We start from the raw sequence: 14683 nt of genomic DNA, 5'->3' as shown, positions 1-14683 counted from the left end.
CTACTTTTTGTAGTGTTCATTTTGAATTGGACTGTCCTAGGTGGCTAGGTCCTACTTACATTGTACATAATTAGGGCTTAGGGTTAGGGAAATGAAGAGAAAAGAAACTCAGAGAGGGAGGATAATTGTCATCAAAATTGAAAGGGAGAAGATAAGATGATAATTGAAGTTTTGAGTAGGCATGCAACTTTGGTTGGGTCGGGTTGAGCTTTTGGTAAAAAATGAATTGGAATCAACCCGAACCCGACCTGATATTAACCTAAAAGCTCAACCCGAATTCTCAAAAACTCGACCCGAGTTGCATACTTGCACCCTTAGTTTTGAGTTGGATTTTTTTTAATGTTACTAAGGATGGGCTGGCACGGGCAATAAAAAAGGGGCGAATATATCATTTTCCTCTAAAAATTGAACTTGTTTGATTATAGAATCTGCTAATTAAATTTCTTCAAAAAAAAAGAATCTGCTAATTAAAGAGTGACACGAGGAGTAGTTTTTGCCATGTGAAAAAGCACTGGATTTGGAAATCTCCGTATCTACCAGTCAAAACCGTAAGAAAAAAGTACACTAAAACAGAATGGCATCTCCGATATTTCCCAAAATACCAAGGCTAGATTCCCACACCACTAAAGTAACAAAAGGACAAAAATCTAGAACAGAATGAGGTGCGGATTTAAAAACCAGTCCCCACACTCCAACAATGGCGACTTCATCAAACCCTAAATCCTATTCCCATTCACACCAATTCTCCTCTCAACATCCTCCTCACTTTTTCTTCTTTTTCCATGGAATCTCATTCTCTTTCACTCATCTAGCTTTCCTTTCCTCCATTTTCTCTCTGCATTTCCTTTCTCTGATCTGCAACTTTTCATCCTCATGGCTGCTACAAACCCTAAATCGAGAGAATCAACTCCTCCTCCAATAATCGGAAAGGCAGGGAGATACACAGTTTTTCTCACTCCTCCATCAACACCAAGACCCCCTTCAAATCTCGCCGAATCGCCGAAAGTTATTCCTCCTGTTCAACCTCCGCCACCGCAGTTTGATAAGCCGATCCATCGATCTTCGAATTCGTCGTTTGGTTTCTTCTGGAGTGCTGTTGCTAAAGTGCAAGATGGTATCTTTTTTCACAATATAGGGTTTTGTTTTGTTTCTTGGTTTGTGATCTAGGGTTTTTTGGTTCTTTTGGCAGTGCATTCGAGTTTTGATGAGTATTTGGCGGACTTGTTTGGGTTGAATCAGTCGAAGTATCAGTGGGCGTTGAACGATTACTATGAAAGCAAGGGCATGGTGAGTGAGGTTTTTTGTTTGGGCATTTTACGATCATCTTTTCTGATTCTGGTTTTAGTTTACTTTTCGGATCTGATGGTTGCATTTTCAGAGGTTTATCTGATTTGTGTAGTACTTGAGTTTGCCTTTTCCTTCTCCAAGTCTGTACAATGCACTTTACTTAATTTTTTCTGTAATTGCGTTAGAGATGTTGATAGTTATACACAATGCATTTCACACCAAGATCGTAAGGTTCGATTTATTAATCACTTGATGGCTTGGAAGGGGTCACATTGACCCAATTTGTTCCTGTTGAAACTCTTCATAGAGCAGATGGAAATTAGTGAGCAGTGTAAGCCTCAGCATTGTTTGAGTCCTTAAAATCTACTTGGGCTGAAGAAAGCCTTTACAACCTATCCTTTGGCATCTCTAAACATGTCTCACATCCCTCTATTTTCTCAAAGAAGATTTGTCAAAGTTCGGCTTGAAAGCGGTTTGGTTTTGGTTTCCATCTAGCTGTTGCCTTGTCTTTATACTGATCTCCTTTATGAGTTATGACCTCTTTCCAAATTTTAAAGAGATCTTGGGTAGTAATCGTTGAACTCCCTCACTAATCCCTAACTAAATATAAGACATTTCCTTGGTTCTGATCCTAAAGTGGTAGGTGATGGAAAATTGTAGGCTTTGCTTTATGTAATAGCTAGAAGCTGTTTCTTGCTACTTAATTATCACTTGAAATATGGAATATGCAATATTAGCTGGATTTTGGTATGATTGAAAACTCCATTTGCTTCTAAAATTCCTTTTTTTTTTATAAGAAGCCATTAGGCACTAAGGCTTGGGTGAGAGAATGTCTTGATAACTAATGTATGAATTGTATTGGAGTAGTTCTCTGACGCAGTTCGCACGGCCTCAGTTCCTCCAAGCCATGGTAACTAGAAGCTAAACATAGGAACAAACTGCTTCTCATTAACTCTGATATCGGTAAAATATAATTTGAAAACCAAGCGATGAAGACATTGAAGCCCAAGCAAAAACATTAAAACACTTAAAGAGAACAACGATACGATTGAAAGAACAAGAATATTAGGTGCTGCTTTCAATGTGAAAACTAGTGGCAAAGCAATGCATATCTTGCATAAATTTCAAACCTTGTATTTAATCAGAATATCTCCAATGTTCTACATCCTATAAATATGCCTTTTCTCACCTTGAACACCCTAGACTTCTACACAATTTCTATCATCCGAAAGGACCGAACAACTTCTAGGATAGTCCTAAAACAGGATAGTATCCTCTTTGAAGGAAAGAATTGGAACTTAATCTTAAAATAAACTTTTATTTTAAGCCAATCATTGACCACTACTGCTTCAACCTTCCCACTATAGCTTAAAACTCCTAAATTCAATATACAAATTCAAGAAACATAAAAACAATAACACTTTCTTTGAATATAGTGATATTCTATGACCCAAAGATATAGTGAAAATTCCAAAAAAAAAAAAAAAAAAAATCACCAAAAATATTTAAGAAGTTCTGTCTTCAAAGGTCATCTTCAGTTTTTGGTTTTAACTTTTAAGAGCCTGTAACTTGTGTATAACTGTTTTCCCACTTGTACTGAAACACCAAAAATATTTAAGAAGTTCTTTCTTCAATGGTCATCTTCAGTTTATGGTTTGAACGGCCTTCTAACTTGCGTATCGCTGGTTCATCTTCAGTTTATGGTTTGAACGGCCTTCTAACTTGCGTATCGTTGGTTTCTCATATGTACTGAGAACTGTGATATTTTTCCTCTGTTAACTGTCACAAAGGTATAATCTTTATGCATTTATGGATATGATGATAATGGTGATATTGGTTTCCTCTATATCTGCTATCCAAGTTTTTCCTTGGTACGTAAGCTGGGATCGAACCTGCAACCTCAAGGTTGAAAGACAAAGCATCAACCATTGAGCTACAGGCCCAACCTGTTTTGCATGCAGTCATGCATGTTGGTTTGTTATTTGCATGTATCCTTTCCGTTCATGGGCATCTGTTTCATGTAAGCCTGCATTTTATTGTGCTTGTATAGATTACGGCAGCTGTATTCTTGTAAGGAACGCTAGGGGATCTTGTCTTTATAGTACATCGATAGTAGGCTACATTTCTAGAAGCAGCCTTGTGGAATATAGGAAGAAGTTTGCAAGATGCAAGCACAGAAGACTGGTTTGGTCTCTCTCTGGCTTTCAGAGATTTCTATTTGTAGTTTTTAAGAGAATTTAAGGTTTATATCGTTCAAAGTAGTTCAACGGGAACATGATACATGCCTTTGCTTCTCAAGGTGGGTGTAGATTTAGGCAGGTCCTCTGTGCACAGTGAATCAATGGAACCTGAACTAAAACCAGTAGGCACACGAGCGAGCTTTGTGAGAGTACGGAAAACAAGTTCGAAAGAGTAAAGCAGTCCTTGTGTCTTGTTTAATGTGCGCATTCACAGGGAGCTATTGTTTATCATTACTCATTAGTTTCATAGTTTAAACTTTGCTAGTTCTTTATTAGGGATTTGCTAGCGTCCATCGCAGAAGGCATTTCGCGGATGGTCTGTTGTGCTCACATGCAACAGACCATCCACGACATGCCTTCTGCGATGGACGCTAGCAAATCCTTCTTTCTTATTGCGGATTGTGGAGTTTTTTTTTTCCTTCTGAATTGTGTTGTTTAGAAATGCGATAATGTAGCCCAGAATCTTTATGACGCAATGCTTTCTGCATTCAATCATGAGATCCAAAAATTTCATGTCCCATGGCAACCGAATCAAAGAGTAGTCTTTGACCTGTGAAGATTTCACATGGATGAGAAACTAACTGCAATCAACTGAACTCTGTTCATTCTCAAAAAAGGAAAAACTCTGTTAACCTTCTGTTTATTTTGTAAACCACAGAGTTGATCTTCGGTTGCCAGGTAAATCTCATGTTGTTCATAAACGATTTAAAAAGTGAGCCTAAACTGCTGAAATTGATCTATTGCAGGAAAAGGATGGCTCGAAACCAAAAGAGCTGGCAAACAAAGGGCCAAATGTGTAATAAAACCAGCGGCAGGTAATTTGCCGTTTCATGTACAAATGTTCTTTCATAAGATCAATGATGTTGCTTTAGAGTTTCTTAACAGGAGATGTTGTGATTGTGCAGATTGTTAAAATAGTAGCAGATGGGAAGTTCCCCTTTTTTCATGATTAAATCATATATCTATGATGGCTTAATTGAATGAGATGCCATTTGTACGATTACTAGGAAGCATGGGAGGAGATCTTTTCCATTCAGTCCCAAGAGTTGATAAATGTTATTACTTCTCACCTGTCATGCCACAAAACCTAGTAATGTGGCATATTTAAGTAGCCTTCGGCATTTTGTACAAGTCTTGAATGAATGTTGAATACTTGTTAAACTATCATAAATCAAAAGCCACAACTAGAATTGGTTGTTGAGCCTACTTTCATCTTCAGGAATGTTTGCTTGAATTTTGGGCCTTTGGCCCCTTTAATATATTATACTTACCATTAAAAAGAAGAAGAAATGTTTGCTTGAATTTCATGGGCTTTCGTCTGAAATTATGAATCCCTACCGTCTGTTTTTTTTTTCTTATTTGATTAACTAAAATTTGCTGAAGGTATGGAATAAGTTACAAGGGGGCTTAGGGGATTCCTGTTTCAAAACTCACTGCATCAATTGTCAAAGTTGCCGAAGTCAGATTTCTTTTTTACCATGGGTGAGTTTTTGTTTGAGTCCACATTTTGTCCGACTAGGTAAAAATGAAAACTCCTTCGACATTCTCAGAGTAGCCCCCCAACACCTGTTCGACCCAGATTACCAAGATTGGACCTATCAAAGTTCAATTTTAAGAAACCATGTGAAGATCGTGTGTGTGGGGGGGGGGGGCGGGGAGTCTCCATCGAAACTCTGCTAAACTGGATCACATCCCAGCATCACTAAAGGGATGGCACAGAAAATCTGCCAAACTCCGGAAGAAACACCGCTCACTGAGCAATCATGAGGCTAATCTGTTGTTGGATGAATCACAATTTCTTCCTTCGAAACTCTATTAAACCGGACCTCATCCCAGCATCACTGAAGCGAGGTCATAGAAAAATCACTAAACTCAGAAAGAAACGTTGCCCCGTGAACAATCGTGAGGCTAATCTGTTGCTGGATGAATCACACTCTTTTCCTTCGAAACTCTACTAACCTGGATCTCATCATAGTCCGCTAAAGTCAGGAAGAAACTCTCCCCACTGAGCAATCGTGACACTAATATGTTGTTGGAAGCAGAATGCAATTAATTTGGTATTCACTATGGAGATGTACGTTGCTTGTCTTAATAATGGCCTTTTAATCTTTAATTTACATTTCTCTGATTGGCTTATTTAGATTTCCATGAAGCTTTTAGCAACCATTAGAAAAAAAAATTCAAATATATTTCCAGCAAGCCTCAAAATGCTACTTATGCCAGCCAACATTAGACTTTATTGGTGTTTTTCTAACAAAATTGCCCTTCAAGGCACTCTGAAAGAATGACACTTTTGCCCAAAATTGTTTTCTTTCTGTATCCCTATGAAGCATTGAAGCCAGCTTTTAATTCATGAAATAATTTTCTGTTAGGCAAAAAAATGTGATTTTAGAAGTGATTGAAGGGCAGTTTTTTTTTTTTTTTTTTAAATTACGGTATATTATTTAGGGAATATTTAGAAATAATTTCTGAAAAGCGAAAGTATGAGTAGTGATAAATTCCCCCCCTATATTTCTCCATTCGCCCCTTTCCAGAAGCTAATGTCTCTACTGTCCTCAGGGCTCCCTCTGTTTCCCTACTCAGTTGCTCTCCGAAGGCAATAACAAGAAGGGCAGAAGCAAATAATGTATATGTATTAGGAAACGATATCGCAATGGTTGAACGAAATTCTCCATTCCAATCTTGCCTCAAGCACAGTTTTCTTCCTTTGACATCTCGGATGATCCATCCAAATGGACCCTTAGGGGCCGTTTGGGTATGCGGATTTTAGAATCCGGGATTTCTTCAAAATTGTAGCTAAGAGACAAGAGAAGAAGCTACCAGCCGTCGTTTTTTACTCATTTTTGACCCGTCGCCCTTCTTTTCGACAGCAAGAGAGTAGCAGATCCTCCCAATTTTTGGGTTTTAGAAATCTCAGAATGCAGGAGAGATTTTTTTTTTTTGAAAAGGAATGCAGGAGAGATTTTTAAAACTTGAATTTCTCACTTAATCCAAGAAACGCTCTCATGACAGCATACATCAACTTGATCATGAACCCTCTTTTACACTGTTTTCAAACTTAAAACTTGGATTCTAAAATCCGCGTATCCAAACGGCCCCTATAGGTTTTCTGACATTTCGCTCTTCTTTCTGTCAGCAAGAGAGTAGCAGATCATCCCATGTTTCTAGGTTTTAGAAATCTCAGGATGCAGGAGAGATTTCTAAAACCTGGATTTCTCACTTGGAATCCAAGAAACGACAGCATATAACAGCTTGATCATGAACCCTTTTTTACACTATTTTCAAACAAAAAACCTGAATTCTAAAATCTGCATATCCAAATGGCCCCTTAATGTTATCCATATCTGGAGACTGTCCGATGCCGACCGTCACAACATCTAACGGTAAGAACTAAGAAGGGAGAAGCAAGAGCTCTTACAGTCAGGACTGTTAGGGGGCGAGAGTGGACAGGAAAGAGGGGCGAATTTATCATTCCCCAAAACTATTTGGCCATTTCATTATTTTCAAAGAACAATTGATATCTTGTTGAGAAGGAATTTGTAGGAAAAAAATCCCTTACTTTTAGGGCACGTTTGGCTACCATGAATTTTTTCTTTTATGATAAACCAGTATTCCAAGTGAAAAACTCTACTCAAAATAGGGTCGACTTTTTCGCCCCCTCAAATCTCTCTCCTTCTCCCCCCTGCCTCAATCCTCTCTCACCACTTGGAGACCCTAATTTATCATGAAAAAAAATTCCTGGCTGCCAAACATGGCCTTGTATGATTTTTTTTTTTTCTAATGGTGTGGGAGGATTGGTCATGAATGACGTTCTTATGAAAAAGGGAATATTCTCCCCAGCTAAGGATCAAATTTCCAGTCTTTGAATCATTGTCAAGGCTACTCTATGAAACAATAAGATAATCATTTTCATCCCCTTGTTCGTTTTCATGGAAAAAATAAAAATTCTTTTCTATGGCAGAGGGTTTGGACTTTGGGGTACAGCTGCATTTGTACGGCTGTTTGAAAAGAAAAACCAGAGAGACTCTGATTAATAATTGAGAAAAATCATTCAAAACAGTAATATATAATTCTCGGCCGGCCATCCATCCATCCACAGAAGTTGAAAGACAAAACCAAAGGAAGTTGCCTTGATATTATTTTTCTTGAGAAATGTCTGTAGAAATTTGTAGCAGTCCTTGTCTTATTCTTCCATGCCAAACAAATGTTGAGCCATGATGTCTCTCATAAAAAAATGTAAGATAATTCACCATTAACTACAATGGTTATCCTGGCCAAGATCATAGTATTTTTCTTGAGAAATGTATGTAGAAACTTGTTGCAGTCCTTTTCTTCTTCTTCCATGCCAAACAAATATTCACCCATGGTTTCTGATAAAAATATGTCAGATAATTCAGCAAAGCACTCATTTTCTTCTTCTTCCATGCCAAACAAATGCTGAGCCATGGTGTCTCCAATAAAAGTTTTTAGATAATTCAGCACTAACTACTATGGTTACCATGGCCAAGATCCTTATACTTCATATTAGTCTTTTTCTACTTGTTAAGGTTCACTACTAGCCAGGGTTTTTCATCTGAAACATGCAGTAATTATCTTTCCATTACTGTTCTGTTTACCATTATATGCTCCTGCAAACATGGTTCGAAGCGAAAGTAACACGAAACATGTGAAGCCCATCATGCTCTGCTCAACACTGTTTGTTGGATTCAAAATAAAAGGCAATTTTGAGTTAATTTTTAGATAATCAGTTTTGGATTCAAAATAGATTCCCCAACTCCAAAACAAACAGGGCTTTTATCACTCAAAAAGACACACAAACAAACAAAGAAACAGGGCCTTAGCAACTGATGATTGCTACTGATAATTATGGTCACTGGTTTGATGCAGTAGTTTTGGGGCAGTTTACAATGTTGTTTTTACTACCAGATTACTGGTGGTAGTGACTGTTCTATATGGGTCTCGAACCTTACGATGGGGTCGAAGGAGCTAAGGGCCTGTTATTATTAAAGTACTACTGATGGGTAATTTAATACTCTTTTAAATGGCCTGCACATCATAAGCTTGTTATCTCGAAATGAACCCACACGTTTTGAAGATGCATTCTTCAGTTAAAAACAAAAATCTAATAATTTAAAAAAGAGAACGAAAATACCAAGAAACGCGCATAGATTTCATAAAACACACATGTAAAACCAGAGAATCAAACAATGAAATCTCATCTCTCTCAGATTGTAAAAAGCCATGTTCATGAATTGAAGCATCTCACCTCCCTATCAGCCCTTCCTCTTACCTTAATTCACAAAAAGAGATTTTAGCCTCTTTGGGTCTTGTTGAAATGGAGGATGTAGCATTAGTTGTTGCTAGTCTGAGTAAGATTCCTTGTTATATATTTTGTTCCCATTTTGTATTCCAAGCTATTTCTCCCATTTTTTAAAGATAACAAAATTTTTATTAACGAACAACCTCATACTTACATCCATGGGGACGAGTCATCCCACCATGCAATTGCAAGACCCATGCCAATCCCTTACATTCACACATGCTGCATGAACTCCAAACCTACCTGCTCAAATATCAGCTAAATGCAACTAAACAAAAGAAAGATTTTGAATTACAACCACAGATGATCACCAAGAATGCTTTGAAACCATGGAGCTAATACGAAAAATCGTATCCCAATATTCATGATGATGTCCCGTCTTCCACTCCATTTACCGTTACTTGTATACCCTACTTGTCCACCCCCTCTTTTGCTAACTTATCCGCGCTTTCGTTTGCCGATCTCCTCATATGTTGAATTTGAGGATTAACCATCACAATTACATACCAACCTATCTTTTCTCGTTGATGTATGCTTGTAATCTTTTTCTTATTAATGTTCTCTTTAATTTTTTTTCCTTCTCCTTTTCTTCTGGTTGATAGACATAGGATGATCACTAGTCATGGTTTGGTTGTCTTAAATGTGCAGTAATAATTGTTGTCAAGATCGTGGTCGTCATCATATGCTGCTGCAAGAGGGCTCAAAGGAATAGCACTGTTCTTCCAGATTCGAGATTTCAGACACTGACCATGGACAAGTTCCTACACGACATCGAAAGAGAAAAGCCAATTCAGTTTTCATCTCAGCAATTGATGATTGCTACTGATAATTATAGCCACCTGTTGGGTGAAGGTGGTTTTGGGACTGTTTACAAAGGAATTTTTTCTAATGGGGCGCTAGTGGCGGTGAAAGTTCTACGAGGAAGCTCCAACAAGAGAATTGAGGAGCAGTTCATGGCAGAAGTGAGCACCATAGGAAGGACCCATCATTTCAATCTGGTAAGACTCTATGGATTCTGTTTTGAGAGAGACGTGCAAGCTCTGGTTTACGAGTACATGGAGAAAGGCTCGCTTGACAGGTTATTGTTCTCTGAGACCAAGACTATTGAGTGGGAGAAGCTACATGAAATTGCAGTCGGGACTGCAAAAGGGATCACATATCTACACGAGGAGTGCCAAAAGAGAATAATTCATTACGATATAAAGCCGGGTAATATTCTCATAGATGCAACTTTTTGTCCGAAAGTTGCTGATTTTGGATTGGCAAAGCTTTGTAACAGGGAAAATACTCATGTGACCATGACAGGAGGAAGGGGGACTCCTGGGTATGCTGCCCCAGAGCTGTGGATGCCCTTCCCTGTGACCCACAAATGCGATGTTTACAGCTTTGGAATGCTTTTGTTTGAGATCCTGGGAAGGAGGAGGAACCTTGATGCCAATCTTTCGGACAGCCAGGAATGGTTTCCAAGGTGGGCCTGGAAGAAGTATGAGAAAGGAGAAATGAGGGAGATGATTGTGGTTTGTGGAATTGAGGAGAAGGATAGACAGAAGGCAGAAAGAATGGCTATGTGCGCTATGTGGTGCGTTCAGTACCGGCCAGAGACGAGACCTTGCATGAGTGTTGTGGTGAAGATGTTGGAAGGAGGTGTGGAGATTCCTGCTCCTTTATGTCCATTTCAACACTTGATTGTAGGGACTCCTTATCAGGGTCAAATAGCTCATGTGGCATGGAGCACGAGCGGTTTCGACTCAGAATACTCTCAGACGACAACTGAATATTCTTATGTAACCACTCCGGTAATGAAGAAATATGAGATCGAAATAGCTTCTTCCTAAGAGAAGTGGATTAATCATAGCTGGGCATCTAAGGTTATAACATACCATAGATCTCTCTGTTTGGTAGATTAATGTGTTAATTATCAAAGACTTGCATATAACTAGTCAAGATTTCTCTACTTGTTTGGCACTTTAGCATCACCTTATGTATACTTTTCGAGACTTTAGATGAATTTACTAGCAATGCTGGTTCTTCATATTCTACATTATTAGGAACTCCAGCAATCACCAATTTTCTGCCTGGAGGAAGCGGAGTATATGATATCATGGCAAAATTTGATTCTCTACAGAGAACATTGATGATAGATATCATCCTTGTTGCTTGTAGACTTATATAGTAGGATATGATACAACAGGGAAAACAATTGAGAGATGATTTCTTCTCAAGAATTAATTGATTCTCCAATCTCCTAATCCCTGCTTCAATTTCATCTGCTCTTTCTATCCACACTGATCTAGGGATCACTTCTCCTCGGCTTCTCGTTGCACCTACTATGCCTTGGACACCATCTCTCAACAACCTCAAGTTTTCAAATTCTTTCTTAAGATTCTCAACGTAATTCATGGAACGGCCGGGGTCCATTGACACCCTTACACTCGGCTTCGTGTCTCCATACACCATTTTTTAAGACTAGGACACCCTTGCCTTTTTTATTAAGGAAAAAGTTTGAACGCTACCCATCAACTCAACTCAACTAAGCCTTTGTCCCAAACTAGTTGGGGTTGGCTAATGAATCCTCTAGAAAATTTTCATGAAGAAGGTGAAAGAATCTACCCGGCTCAAATTGACTAAGTCTAACCCTGACACTAGTTTTGAACTCTACCGCTCCAAAAAATAAAAAGAAGAAGATGCTGAACGTAATTACTGGTGCAAGAATTATAACGGAGACGTATCACACCAGACTGAATAGCTAAACCAAGAGGAGTCACGGCCATATCCATACAGTGGGTTGTGTTTAGCAAATAAAAACAGCAAAGGGTTGCGACAAGGATGAGAATAATAGTGAAGAGAAGCAATTGTAATAAAAATAGGAAGGCATGGTGAGAGGATACAAGTGAAATAGGGTTAGCTGCTCGACTTTAATCAGAAGAGATTGCCAAAATAGGGTTCAAGACGATAGCAAATACTAGCAAGGAGAAATAGAGAAGCATGAGTACCTGAATCTCTTTGAATAATCTCCTCCGCGGGCAGCTTTTTTTGGCTAACAATCTCCTGTGCGTACCCTTTTTTATGGCCAACAATGTCCTCTGTGGATGACTTTCTTTTGAAAAAGGAAATGACATCAATGCAATCGGGTTTTAATAATTGCACAAACCCAGCTTTTCTTTCCTTTTTATTGGGCTTGTGAGAGCTTTCTGGGAACTGTAATAGGATGAAAGGTTATTACAGTTGTGAGAGCTTTCTGATGAACTGTAATAACCTCTCACAGGCTGAACTGTAATAACCTTTTTTCGTGAGAGCTTTCTGGGAACTATAATAAAAGACAGGATGAGTTAATGCAAATATCAAAATATGGTTGTGCTGATATCATTTCCCTTTGAGAATTGTAATAACCTTTAAAATCTAATTAATAAAGTGTAAAGGGTGCCGTGCCATTATTGAATCAAGGCTTATTTGATATGGATGGGCATTGTATTCTTAATCTGATATGAACAGTTGAGGATGGATTGGAGGAGTGTGTGATTTAACCTATTGATTGATTTGTGCAGGAAGTTTCATTTCATTTCATTTCAATTGAAGTTCCCAATATAATACTTGTTAATATGAGGTCCCAAGTCTCATGTCAATTGCGAGATACCTTATTTGTTACAATGCCTCCTAAAAGTTCTCACGTACAATATAGAGATAAATTCCTTCAAATATTCTAGTCTTCCTTATTCATGGATGTAATTTTAGTGGGTGATAAGTCCATACGCTGAATCTTCATTATCATGGTATCACTTGATTAGTAAACCTAAGGTTCACAAGTCAAGGATGAACCTGACAAAGGGAAGAGCAAGTTTCAGTATTCAAGTTAGACCTAATATAAGATTAATAGGTTCGTGGTTGAGGAATGAAGCTTTTGATCTTTTTTCGATTAGAAATTCATGAAGATTCAAACTTTATAGAGTCACTACGAATGGCACTTTTGCCCACAATTGTTTTCTTTTTGTATCCCTATGAAACTACGATAACTTTTAATTCATGAAATGTCAAGGCTAATTTTTCTTTTAGGCAAAAAAATTGTGATTTTAGAAGTGATTGAAGGGTATTTTTGTCAATTATGGTACTTTTACTGTGTGTGTGTGTCTGAGAGAGAGAGAGAGAGAGAGAGAGAGAGAGAGATTTCATGAAGATTAATGCAATGCTCAGCAACTTCTCATCTTGGAAAATATCACATACCTGGAGAGAAGCTAATGGTGCTGCCAACATTCTTTCAAAACATGATTATCAGTTCAAGGGTGATCAAATTCTGCCTAATTTTTGCTCCCCTTCGCTTTCTGATGTAATGTTTACGGACTCTTCTAGGGTCCGATACGAAAGATTGTAACCCTCGGAAGGGGGCGAATTTATCATTCCCCAAAATTAGTTGGCCATTTCATTATTTTCAAAGAAAACTTGAGAAATATCTTGTGGATTAGGAATTTAGATGAAAAAAATATTTGAGTGATATCCCCCCCCCCCTCCCCAATGCTCTGTTTGGTTGCCTTTTTTTGAGAAAAATTGCAGGGAATGTAATTCTACTGATTTGCTGAAGGGTGTTTGGTAGAGAATTTAGCAAAATTGGGGAGTTTGACCACCGGGGATGTCGGGCGCTTGTCGTGGAACCTTGAAAATTTGCTCAATGAATTTCTCCAAATCTAAGAAAAAAGGGGAGAAATTCTTGCGCAAATCTTATCTTTTGAGTCTTATTAGGAAGTGGCAAATCTTCGCCAAACTAAACAACATCTTTTAGATTTTCTCTCAATCTCCCCGTTGACTGATTTGCTTTTGATTTGCTATTAATCTCCCTTTGACTTCTTCTCCAAATCCTCCCAACTTCTACTAGCAACCAAACAGAGCATAACAATTTTCGTTAACTTTTATGAAGGGGTGGAGAAGCCACCGTTAGCTCCAAAAGCATAAAAGTTAACGATTTCACTGTTCGTTTTCATACAAAAAATGCAGAGGTGAAGCTGTGAAGCACTCTGTAAAAGAACAAAAAATGAGGAAGAGGTTGACCACTTCTTTGCCCTTGATTGACTTATCATAATGACCGCCTGTTCCCGCCCAACTCGCAGCCAGATTACGATATCCCACATCCGCTCCTCGATAATTGAGAGATGACGTGGCTCTCCCAACAATGGCCTTCGTTCCAAGGATCAGTGATCTTGAATGAACTTGACTTGGTAGCCCGTGAGTGAGGGGATGTGCTAAAACTAACTTAATCCACTCTCTGAACCGTCTGGTCTCTATTCAACTCCTCCATCCACCTCGAGCATTTCACTCCTATACAATCAAGAGATTTCAATTTGATTGAACTGTGAAATACCATGACGTATGTATCTAGGGAATAGTCGCTTCAAAATGAATCCTCCCTGGATACATTTCTTAAATTTCATTATAGATCCATTATAGATCTATTTCGAATATACGGATCAGGTTCAGTGAGCCCACATTTCGATCAAAGAGAGCCCTGGCTGCCCTGGGTCGTATTACCTGAAAGGAAAGTGGTTCGGAAAGGCCCCCTCTTCATAAGCTTATAAAGAGGGGGCAGCCAAGATAATGTCCTTCTCCTTGGTCAGACTCAGTATCCTTGCTTGGAAAAGGGATTGGATACATTACTGTCACTTCACCAGAAGATCAATGCCATGTCCCAAGTGGGCTTACAGATTTGATTGTCTCATGCCTTGTGAGAAAGAATCGGGAGACACCCCATTAAATACATTTTTGGCGGGGTTACCAAAAAGTTCAACTTTTCTTTTTTAAAATATAAGAACTATAAGAGAAAAGCCAATCACCCACCTAATCCAATATTGAT

At 38.5% G+C, this 14683-nt stretch overlaps 2 protein-coding genes across 4 annotated transcripts; both read left to right on the top strand.

Annotated features, from left to right (window-relative positions):
- The first annotated feature begins 668 nt into the window (after positions 1 to 668).
- Positions 669 to 4745, top strand: LOC143879708 (uncharacterized). The gene is made up of 4 exons (XM_077382223.1): positions 669 to 1114; positions 1190 to 1287; positions 4274 to 4342; positions 4433 to 4745. Exons 1-3 carry the CDS (start codon positions 874 to 876, stop codon positions 4325 to 4327), a joined length of 393 nt encoding a protein of 130 aa, XP_077238338.1. The 5' UTR covers positions 669 to 873; the 3' UTR covers positions 4328 to 4342; positions 4433 to 4745.
- A 2728-nt stretch (positions 4746 to 7473) lies between these two features.
- LOC143878381 (G-type lectin S-receptor-like serine/threonine-protein kinase At1g34300) lies at positions 7474 to 10873 on the top strand. 3 transcript variants are annotated; one of them, XM_077380675.1, is made up of 2 exons: positions 7474 to 7763; positions 9496 to 10873. In XM_077380675.1, exons 1-2 carry the CDS (start codon positions 7742 to 7744, stop codon positions 10680 to 10682), a joined length of 1209 nt encoding a protein of 402 aa, XP_077236790.1. In that variant the 5' UTR covers positions 7474 to 7741; the 3' UTR covers positions 10683 to 10873. The 3 variants fall into 3 exon arrangements, with proteins under 3 accessions (XP_077236790.1, XP_077236788.1, XP_077236791.1); XM_077380673.1 differs by lacking the exon at positions 7474 to 7763 and adding an exon at positions 8598 to 8896; XM_077380676.1 differs by lacking the exon at positions 7474 to 7763 and adding an exon at positions 8914 to 9376.
- The last annotated feature ends 3810 nt before the right edge of the window (positions 10874 to 14683 follow it).

The sequence above is a fragment of the Tasmannia lanceolata genome, unplaced genomic scaffold, assembly GCF_043159265.1.
Source record: "Tasmannia lanceolata isolate RefF3 unplaced genomic scaffold, GAP_Taslan_0.1 ptg000006l, whole genome shotgun sequence".
Classification (NCBI taxonomy): Eukaryota; Viridiplantae; Streptophyta; class Magnoliopsida; order Canellales; family Winteraceae; genus Tasmannia; species Tasmannia lanceolata.
The sequence above is the reverse complement of the archived record's forward strand: the minus strand, read 5'-3'. Positions and strand labels throughout refer to the sequence as shown.